General features: G+C 33.9%; 1 protein-coding gene across 1 annotated transcript; it reads right to left on the bottom strand.

The window, feature by feature from the left end:
• Positions 1–7,506: 7,506 nt before the first annotated feature.
• LOC119667326 (GTP-binding protein Rhes-like) lies at positions 7,507–9,531 on the bottom strand. Its single transcript, XM_038076615.1, has 3 exons — positions 9,477–9,531; positions 7,986–8,169; positions 7,507–7,909 (listed from the first exon to the last, which is right to left on the bottom strand). Exons 1-3 carry the CDS (start codon positions 9,529–9,531, stop codon positions 7,507–7,509), a joined length of 642 nt encoding a protein of 213 aa, XP_037932543.1.
• Positions 9,532–12,155: the final 2,624 nt, after the last annotated feature.

Raw genomic sequence — 12,155 nt, 5'->3', positions numbered from 1 at the left:
ATGTTAAGTCTTTGGTGCAACGCTTTTCACTTTTACTTTGCAAAAAAAAGTCACTCATAAGTTTTGCAAAGTGAAAAGTGAAAAGTGTTGGTGCAACAGGGCCCTGAACTCAAGTCAAAGTAGGTGAGAAAGCAGTGACTACCGAGGGTAGCTGCAGAAACAGTTGGGAGTGAAACCGTAAGTCAAAACAAAAAAAATATAATCACAACTCAACTCAATAAGTGGTAGGAGAAACTAAACTGAAGCATTGATCACTGGACCAGAAGAACTAAAAGCAAAAGGAGCTTTATCCCATTTTATTTTCTCATAATTATTTTGAATATTTAATTAATTTTTGTAGAGTAATAGACTAAACGATCGTGTTGTTTGATATAACTTGTGCAGAAAAAAAACTTGAAAACATTTATACATTTAAAATCAAAGGAGTAATAGTACTCGGTAATATTGAATTAAGGACTATTAATTAATTATTGTCAATTGTTATTTATTAATTACTAATTATTGGTAACCATATTAAGATATTTCGTAATATATTTTGTTAACATTAATTTGTCAAAGCCAGAATAATGGACGTCGGGTCTGTGATGCTGCTCAGGGTCGGTGAATTGCGCGACAGGCTCAGGGAGACGGGTCTTGTTACTACAGGCAGAAAACTTGAACTCCAAAACAGATTGTTAACTCATCTACAATTGGTTGAAGATGAAGGGGAAGTCGAAGAGACAAGTTCAGAGTACAGTGACCCTTGCAATGTAGTTGAGCAAGGAAAGTGTTATTTCACTTTAAAAGATGTCGAAGAAAGTTTCACTAACTTCTCTGGTAGCGATAGTGAAGATGTTAGGAAGTCGGTACAACAATTCGAAGAGAACTCTTTTACGTTCAATTGGAATAACATCCAAAAATACGTACATATATGGTAAACAGTTACTGAAAGGTGCTGCAAGGTTGTTTATCCGCTGTCAAGCGAACATTAAAGATTGGTCATCTTTGAAGGTGGCACTCGTTAGTGAATTTAAAAAAACCATTTCAGATGCAGAAGTGCATCAACTTCTAAGAAGCAGCCGGTTGAGAAATAACGAAACGTTACGTGAATACCTCTATAGCTTACAAGAAATTAGTTACACTATAAGTATAGACGAGCAAAGTTAGTGACATACTTTATAAACGGTATTAACGACAGTCGCCAAAATAAAAGCATCCTGTATCAGGCAACATCAATTGCCCACCTAAAGACGTTAATCCCAGTTTACGAAAAAATACGAGGACCTCTCCGTAGTAGCGTTGATTCGGAAAAGGTAAAAAAAGGTCCTGAGGAGTATAAGAGGGTCAAGACAGACATCCGCAAATGTTATAAATGCGGCGATAGTAGCCATTAAGCAAAAGAATGTTTTAGTAAAGATATCAAATGCTTTAAATGTGGTGGCACAGGTCACCGCTCATTCGAATGTGTAGTTAGAGTCAAAAAAAAGATGTAGCAACAAAGTCTAGATTTCAAAATACAAATAGTATTGAAGAAGATGTAGAGCACTACATGAATCATAAAAAGTGTAAAGTTGTTCAAATCAATGGGGTACCAATGGTAGCACTCATTGATAACGGTAGCGACGTATGTCTATTGCGTGAGGACATCTTACTCAAAGTCGGTATTTCAGAGTTAAGGCCTGAAACTAAAATGTTACATGGAGTTGGTGGCAGATCCATTTCTACTCTAGGCAGTGTGTTAGCAGAAATTGCTGCAGATAACTTTAAGTTGACAAATACTTTTCATATCACTAGAGCTGACGATGTTAATTATTCCGTTGTTATAGGAAATGATATTCTTGATTTTGTTGATATTCATCTTTCAAACAAGGGGCCAACCTTTTTAAATATATCGGAAGATGTAAAATCTTGTACCGAGTCGACGGAAGAAATTCAAAAGGAATTCGAAAGTCTATGTTTGATGGTAGAGGGGGAATACCAGAGGGGAGGATTGGATTTGAAAGTATCGCACCTGCACCCAGACGTACAAAAAGAAACAAAAGTTTCTATGAAAATCGTTCTTACTGACGATATCCCAGTTTATGAGAGAGCACGGCGTATTTCATATGAGGATCAGCAGTATGTAGATAAGCAAATTGGAAGCTGGTTAGAAGAAGGTATCATCATACCAAGTACTTCGGAATACGCCACCCCTATTGTGCTAGTTTCAAAAAAAGATGGTATTAAGCGCTTTTGTTGCGACTACCGAAGGTTAAATAAAAAGATAGTCAGAGATCATTTTCCAATGCCGCTTATGGAGGACGTACTTGATAGATTGCAAAAGGGAAACGTTTTCACAACGCTCGACCTTAAGAATGGTTTCTTCCATGTCCCAGTTGATCAGAATTCTAGAAAGTATACTGCGTTCATTACACATAGAGGCCAATACGAATATTGTTTCGTCCCTTTCGGTATTTCGAACTCCCCAGCAGTTTTCGGGAGGTATATCCAGGCAGTATTTAGTAATCTAATTCGTGATGGCATCATCATCGTCTATGTTGACGACATAGTTATTCCTTCCATAGATGTAGTGGAAGGGTTGGAAAAGTTGAAATTAGTGTTAAGTATCGCATCCAAAAATGGTATCCAGATTAAATTTTCGAAATCACAGTTTTTGAAGGAGAAGATTAGTTTCTTGGGTTATGTAATAGATGGCCATTCCATACAGCCGTCGAAAGAGAAAATATGTGCTATTGAAAAGTTCCCCATACCTGCAAATCAGAAGAGTGTGCAGAGGTTTATGGGGTTAACGTCATATTTTCGTAGATTCATTCAAGATTTTGCCTTTAAGGCCAGACCCCTTACAAATTTGCTGCGTAATTCGGTGGAATTTAAATTCGAGGAAGAAGAACTTGCATCGTTTTATCAGCTAAAAACAGCTCTACTTCACGCCCCGGTCCTAAAGTTATATGATCCGTTAGCGGCGACTGAAGTACATTTTGATGCTAGCAAGTATGGGTATGGAGGAGTGTTACTTCAGAGAGACCCGGAAGATCGAGAATTTCATCCGATCCAATATTTTAGCCGAAAGACCACTCCAGCTGAAGAAAAATACCATTCGTACGAATTGGAAGTACTTGCAGTCATACAAGCTCTTAAAAAGTGGAGAGTTTATTTGATGGGAAAACATTTTACCATAGTCACCGATTGTAGCGCATTTACGAAGACACTGGATAAAATAGAGGTGCCTTTGAGAGTTTCACGATGGGCCATGTATTTGCAAGATTTTGACTATCAGATAGAACACCGCCCAGGAACGCGCATGAAGCACGTTGACGCTTTAAGCAGAATTCATTGTTTGTTAATCGAAGACACATTTAACCACAGGTTGAAAGAAGCCCAAAATAATGATTGATGGACGAAAGCAGTTAAGAAAATACTAGAGAGTGGCGATTATGAAGACTACTACGTGCGAGGTGGTATTCTATATAAAAATTGCAATTTACAGCTAATTGTAATCCCAAGTCAAATGGAAGACGAAATTATTCGAATAGCGCATAGGCAAGGGCACTTCTCTGCCAAGAAAACCCAAGAGATTGTGGAAAAAGAATATTTCATTCCTCACTTAAGCTCGAAAGTAGGGAAAATTATTCAAGGTTGTGTCGAATGTTTGGTCATGTCAGCAAAGTCTGGTAAAAAAGAAGGCTTCCTTAAGCCTATTGACAAAGAAGATCGTCCGTTATTAACATATCATTTAGATCATGTGGGTCCTTTAGAGGCCACCCGGAAGAAATATAATCACATTCTGGTGATTGTGGATGCCTTTTCCAAATTTGTGTGGTTATACCCAACTAAGAACTTAGGTACCGATTCAGTTGTCGATATTTTGCGTAAGCAATCATCAGTTTTCGGTAATCCCGAAAGGATTATAACTGACCGTGGCACGGCATTTACGGCCGACGTGTTCAAGAAGTATTGTCAAGAGAACGACATTCAACACTTGTTAATAGCGACTGGTGTACCTAGGGGAAATGGTCAGGTGGAGAGAGTCCATAGAGTAGTTGTACCGCTTTTATCTAAGGTATGTCAAGAAAAGCCAGATCTATGGTATAAACATGTTGATCGAGTTCAACAGTTAATTAATAACACGCCGACTCGTAGCACCAAATTCTCCCCGTTTCGTATTCTTACAGGTTTAGAAATGAAACCGTCCTATCATAAAGATTTGAGAAAACTTTTAGAAGAAGAGTTTATACTAGAGTTAGACTCTGAAAGAGATGAAATAAGGGAGGAAGCTAAGGGAAATATTAAACGTATACAGGAAGAGAATAGGAAGACTTTCAATTCGAAACGGAAGAAGGAAATTATGTATAAAATTGGGGATTTAGTCGCGATAAAAAGAACTCAGTATGGAGTAGCATTGAAATTAAGACCGAAGTTTTTTGGACCTTATAGGATTACCGCGGTTCTGAACCACGGAAGGTATAAAGTTTCAAAGTTAGGTGACCACGAGGGACCCGGCAGTACCGTTACGGTAGCCGAATATATGAAGCGCTGGGAAGCTTCAAGCAAATAGGAATGTTCGGGGCGAACTTCTGTCAGGCTGGCCGAGAATGTAGGATAAGTAATCATAGTGTAAGGTTTTATTTGTTTTGGAGCGCAGGGCAACCCTCGCTGAGCTTGTCAGAGAGAGAAAGAACAGAGCGAAGAATAAAATTTGCTTGTAGTCAGTGTGTGAGCAGCAGCGATAAGAACCAGACGTCCAAAGTGGCTGTGCGAAAAATAAACAAACTAAAATAATTTAAGCTAATAATTTAAGATTTAAAGATAATTTAAGATAAACCTACATATATATAATTTGACAGAGCCGAATCCTCAATACATTCGAACTAATGATTTTTAATTTTTAAGGGATATGTTGATTCAGATTTTTAAATAGTTAAGCAATCTTTAAATTTCTAAATAATATATTGCTACGAATAACTTGAGTCAGCATTATACTCCCTGACGAATTAAGAAAATAAATGAACTGGAAAGAATTAAAACATATACTATAATTAAAGAATTATCCATTTCATACTCGTGAATTGATGGCAGTGTTTTATTGCCATTTTTAAAATAAAACTGCCGTAAAGTTAATTCAGCCTATGCTCCAACGGTGGCGAATTCCAACTAGCGGATTATGCAGGAGTTGCCAAGATGAAGAGGAGGTAGAGGTAGAATCATCAACCACTTCCTCTGTCTCTGTCCAGGACTTCAGACAAAGCGACTTCAATATCTCGGGGATCGCTTTTTCACTGACTTGGAAGAGATAACGATAGCAAACTTATCGAATCTCCTCAACTTCATCTGGAAAACCAAATGGTTTAAGAAGGATTACAAAGGTTAGCAACTCGCTTCTTCCGGGAAAATTATTGAGGGCATCACAATAGGCAATATATGCCTCCGAGTGAAAGTGCTGAAAACGGTCAGCACGCGCCTTCCGAACCTAACCTAAACTAAGTTGATTCAGTTTAATAAGCTTTAATACTTTATAATATTAATCGTTTAATACCTTCTGAGTACATTAAAATTGTAGAAACTTACTTCACAGTCGTGATCCTGTAGTGGATACATTTCACTACAAGGAAGCAATTTTGTTCAAAAACAAGATTAATTTTTCGCTAGTGGATAACTAAACAAAGAATGAAAACCCACACAGAACTAGAGAATATCATTTCATCCACAAACCGTCTCCGTATTGTGTGGCATATACACAAATAGATCCTGTTTTTTGATAACTTCAAATTGTAAAATCTACTCACTCCAATCAAATAAGTACCAATTTTTTTTTCTCGTAAAATTGATTGTATGAATGTGAAAAAGTGTATATATCAATATGCACGAGAAATTATCTCGACATTTGTTTTCATGCTTTAATGATGTGATGGGCCATCATGCGACTTATCATCATCAGATCATGGTTGTCATGCTTATTTGAATAGCTCTCAAATTCTCAAATCTTTGGAGAGGAACATTTGTAAAGTTAATACCGAACTATTGTCATTCATTTATGAAGAACTCATCGAAGAGTACGTTACCTTCTAGTACAATAAGATGTTTCTGAACCAGCGAATAGCAACGAGTCATAATTTTAACACTTAGAGTGCACTCATAAAAACCAAGTATAAATGAGTATAAATGTTTTTCTCATACACTACTTATATGTGGACAGTGCCACAGAAATGATTCAGAAGTGTTTTCCTTAACGAGTTCCGGTGCTAATGAATCAGTGTCACAGTATCGGTATTTATGAGTATCACACGATTATCTTTATAAGTGCTGTTAGCTATATATAAACCAGGTGGAGTCGAATATATGAAAATGGGAATTAAAATGCTTATAAGTGAAATACAGCCAATGCTTTAAGCATGATTTAAATGTTGAGTACTCACTGCAGTTCTCTGTTCTAAACTCAAAGAAATTCTATAGACCGGAAATAATACTAAAAGTATTTTAAAATTATTTTTATTTAGTATATTTTTTCAGATCTCGCTCCGATATTTTCCCAAAAACTAATACCACTAAAAAAGAAAGTACAATATTTGTAATGTCTTAATATTTTTATATCAAATTTTATTAATACTGACAATGGAACAGTGTTCGAGAAACCCGACTGTAAAAGAGGTGCAAAGAATATTGAATTTTAAAGTCCAAACGATACATAAAGAAACGATTATAACCAAATCTAAATCAGTGTAATTAATTGCATTTACATTCAGAAACGCAAAATGGATAACCTGTTCCCAGATAATATATATATTTGTTAGATGTATTGGATATGTGTGTACTAACTAAAATTAAATGGAAAACTTAATAAAAAAATTAAAATTTCATGTTGAAAATGCATAATTTTAATATCGAACTGATTAGAATTTTTTTAAGGTATAAAAAAATTTAAAAAAATTTAAAAAACTTTACAAAACATCGGTTTCTGCAAAATATGTAAAATGCTTTACTTTATTTTTAATTTAAAAAAAATGCATTGAAATGCAATCGATTTCAATTATAAAATATTTTGATACTAAATGTTTTTAACTTACTTTTTTTTTATTTTATGCTTTAAGTTAAAAAATTCTGCTTAACCATTTGGAAAATAACAAAATTTATTAACACATCAAAGCATTTTCATTCATTTCAAGTATTTTTAAATTTTTTTCTTTATTCAATAACTATAATGAAGTAAATTTAATTTTATGTTATATACACATCTATTATTTATATTTATAATATATTATGTACGATTATGTTTGTAAATATGTATAAAAAATGTAACTACTCGCAACAAAATAACTATTTTTTGTTTTCGTAAATTAAGTAAATTATTGATATTGATTTTATTTATAAAAATATTTCATATAAACAATTTTAATAAACGTTTTGAAATATAAAAATTTTAAATAAGTTATTTTTGCTACTATCACATGCCGCCTTTGCTTATATTTACTACACATACGCCACATACATTAATTATTCGATAATACATTTTTTTTATATTTTAATTTTGTTTTACATGATCACACAGAGTTTACGCCGCGTAGCGCCCGCACCTTCACCTTCATTCATAGCCATTGTCTTCGATCGCATCAAATTTAGATCTGTGCGTATACTGGGCCTACGTGCATTTGGCGTCACAACACCACAAGCATCGCTGAAACGTCTTTTAATAGAGAGCGCATTTTTTTTAGATCCACCAGCTGATGAATGTGGCGGTAATGGAGAGGGTGCACCGAAAACAGATATAACACGTCTATGATGATTTGGTGCCATTTCCAATGGTAAATTCGATACCATGAAAAGTGCATAAAATAAATCATCAATACGAAAATTTTGACGTGCTGAACATTCGACAAATACACAACAATTATCTTGTCCCGCTATATAGCCCATAACCTCGTCTAGGTGTACGGTTCTTAGAAATTATTTATAAAATGTTTTACTTATTAAATATATGTAACTATTATTTTAAATATTCTATTTGTACTTACTTAATATCACGATCGCATTTATTGCCAGCTAAAATCATTGGTATCTTTGGTAGACTTTTCTTCTTCAAACCCGAGCCTGGATTAAGGGCAGCCCATTTTGTTTCTAAAATATTTTCACGCAAACGTACAACTTCTTCAAATGATTCTCGGGAGTCCATACTGAAGACAAGTATGAAAAGATCACCTGAAATTGAGATAAGGTTTAAATTAATTCACAAAACTTATTTTAACGTATGATTATTTTATATAAGTTAATTCCCAGATAATCATTTTTATTAATTGAATTCGTAAAGACATTTTGTTAAAAAAAATGTTTTATTTTAAACTGATCCTCCTGGTTGTATGATTAAAACAATGATGATACTAACTTTGTTCGTAACCTGCATTTAATTATGGACAGCTGACATTGGAGCTTGTCATGGTAAAATACTAATAATGACAGCCGTATATTGGAAATTTTCGAGAACAAGATCTTGAACAAATTATGGGTTTTTAATGCAAGTCTTGAAGATTTAATTCATCTGTGCACATTTCGAAATATGCCTAGCAAACCATTTTCAGTTTTTAGTTTTTTTTTTTGATTTATTAGTAATTCTTTTACCTTCATCGACATTATTTATCTTACTATAAAACGCTAGGTGGAATATTAAAGTTGAAAAATATATCTATAAGTTATAATATTGTAAATAATGGCTATTCCATACTATAAATATTGATAGTATTGTTCTTAAAAGCCTTGTTCTTGGCAATTGTAGTAATGGATATGCTATATTCTACGCTAAGAGAGAAATGAAATACAGATTAAGCTGTCAAATAACAGAAATTTAATTGACCTTCTCAATCAACATATAAGGTAATTGCTAGTCAGCCTAAGAATCTAACGCTCATGTATCAATCAAATGAATACCATCCGAGTCATAATAGTTATTCAATTAGAACATTGTGTTGAGTTAAGCTGACATTTTGTTTTTTGTCTTACTCTTCATTTTATAATTTGCAGTGAAAACAACAAACATTTTAGAAGGTTTCGAATAGGAATGAAAGGACAACCACAAAAATTTTTAGTTAATTTATTGAAGTTTGACTAACCATACAACACTATTTCGAGTATTGTCAGGTGCTCAACATCAATTTTGATTTTGACGACCCAAGACTTTCTGCATAACATGGGCTTAAAGATGCTTGAATGGTGGATATGGGCTACATATACCTTGTGATCAAAAAAGAACTTTAATTTTGAATTTCTTCTACTTTTTGTATAGACAAACAAAAAATACTATTTACCGATTGAATAAGCGCTGGAATTCAAAAATAGGCTTTTAGTTCTTTTTTAATCAGAAGGTACAATCTTTTATAGATAGTGAAAAACATAATATGTGTACATACACGTAAAATTAAAAAAATGAACTGTCTGTAAAAACTGACCCATCTACAATAAAAATAGATTCTCGAAACTCATCAAAGAGACCACATAAACACTGCAATGCTTACTGTAGTTCATTACTGGACATTGTTGTATAGTAACCCAAGCTGAGGAACTGCACATTCCCCATAATCCTCACTGCAGAAGTAATCACTCACCATAATAAATTTTCTCTGTGAATGCCCTGCTTTGGCGTCCAGATGATATAGGTTCTTGGAAAGATACTGCTTTGATAGTTTATCAAACTGTTCAGCGGTGAAGACGAAAGATCTATCAAATTATCTAAATTCGGCGGGATGAATGAAGACTCTACTCTTCTATACTAGGGTTCTTGCGTGGAATGTGGTAGCATAACTGCGAAAAATCGCTAATTGAGGTACATGGAAGTTATCCAATGGTCTGCCACTGCAACCAACCTATAAAAACTAACCAAACTACACATACTTGTTTACTTGTTAATTATAAATAATAACCAAAAATATGAACCAATTCTATTTATCCTATTATATACTGATTTCCTCAAATTCATCTATCATCTAAATATTTATACATGTGCATATATTAATAAATATTTACTCAGAGTAAAAGTAAAAATCAAATAATTTATAGAATTCATGAAAAGAACTAGATGGCAAAAATAAATAAATCCATTTGGTATGAAATTTACTATTTATTTATTTATTTTTCCTTGTATAAATGCGCAAGTGGAATCGACAACGTTTCGAACCAGGAGCCACTCATGAAGTTACTCGAGGCGCACAGCTTGTACAAATTTTGGCATTAAGACGTGAACGAAATAGAAATTCAAGATTTAATTTTTAAAAATGAGTATCGCAGTTTAAAACAAAATCCTACGAAAATATCTGATAGTCAAAAATCGAAACTCAAAACATGAAAACACAACAACGAAAGTAAAAAGATGGAATTTCATATTCGTTTAAGTGGAAGTGAAATATGTGAGAACATAAAAATGAACTCCGTAAGAAGTTTTTTGGAATTATGCATAGATTCTCAAATAATGCAGATTTTCTCATATGGAAAGGAAGGATAGATACGCGTTGATGTACTGATTGCGTACGCTGTCGGCATATAAATGCAAACACTAAATTTTTCCTGCATCCATAATATATGGCACTTATTTTTTATTAACATATCGACTTTTTCACATATCCTCTTTATTTAAAAACTTAAATGGAAATGATACGGGAACATTCCGATGGCACTAAGTAACTTTAAGATAATATACATAAAATATTATTGCTTATTATATTGCTTCTAAAATTAACAATAAAAATATAGGGGTAAGCGTTGTTGAGTTTTCCTACAGTAAATTGTCGTTCGAATAGGAAGCCATAATGCTAGTATCGGATATATAGAATTCTTCCATATCTTAAGTTATATTAAATAAATCTATATGAACAATTAAAACGAATAATAATTGTATTTTCAAAGTAAAAATTCTTGTGTCACTTTTTGTGGAAAATTAATTTAACGAAACTCGTATTACGGTGGGTATGAGTGACATGTAAGGATTGACTAATATCGTCCTTTTTCGTGAACTTGATTTAATTCGTGATTATGGTGTTACATATTGTACATTATTTCACTATTAAAATTTAGTTTTTTCAATATATATGTATATATATACATATAATTTTTGATATATGGGAAAATGGGAAACTGAGGTATATTTTTGATGACTTGATAAATCGTAGTATTTGAAAGGTATCCAGATGTTGAAAGATCATTGGATTCGATATGTAGGGCTAAAAGAGGATTTTATTGATGCATAAAATATTATTTTCCACAAAAAAATGCGTTTTTAGTACTTAGACCGGGTATTTAACAATCTACCTAGTAAATGTCCAACGCGTCCATTCTCAGTCAAAGTTCATCTTACTAACAAATTGCTACATAATTTATTTGAAATGAGCACATACGCATTTGCTTATTGTTTTGTATATTTTGTTTTGCATATGGAAGAATTTTGTGCCTTAATTCTCTCTACTTGAATGTATATCTCCATTACTTTGAAATTAATATGAGAATGACGACATATTGCTTATATGTATACATGTATATATTGTGGAACGTTTAGATAACGCACCGTCCAGGAAGTGGCCGCACTGAAGTCAAGAATTAGCCGAAATAGGCCACGCAACTACTTGGATTCTCTTTCGTCCTTCGATTCTTGGATGTCGTTATTGATTTAAAGCTAGAGTGGCTTCCATTCGCATAACTACATCTCTTATTATTGCAAGCAGCTCATTTGGCTTGAGGTTACCTACCAAGTCCTCACCAACTCAATGGTGTCCCAAGATAGTCATCATCCTGCTTCCAAGTGCTGGACATTGGCACAATATATGCACCGCTGTCTTCTTTTTTCCTAGGCACAGTCTGCACATATCTTCCTCAACAAGAGTTATTTTTTTGAGATGATACTTGAATTTTCTATTTCCAGTAATCAATGAGGTCAGCCAGCTTAGGGTGCTCAGCGTATAGCTAAGCACTGTTATCGCTTCCCTGATCAACGGTTTCGGCATCATGAGTTTAGTCTGTCTACAAGTGCTCATCTCTCGCCATTTTTAAAGACACATTGCTTAAGATAGAACGGCGATGGAACGGCAATCGAACGGTCAAATTTCGAACGGAACGGCAAACTCTCTATGGTCCCTTACGCGTTGGCGACGAGTATCGAATTAGATGAAACGATCAGCTGTATGAGCTATACCGCGACATTGACATAG

The sequence above is a fragment of the Teleopsis dalmanni genome, chromosome 1 (assembly GCF_002237135.1).
Source record: "Teleopsis dalmanni isolate 2A chromosome 1, ASM223713v2, whole genome shotgun sequence".
NCBI lineage: Eukaryota > Metazoa > Arthropoda > Insecta > Diptera > Diopsidae > Teleopsis > Teleopsis dalmanni.
Note: the sequence above shows the minus strand (reverse complement) of the source record. Positions and strands in the feature narration are given on the sequence as shown.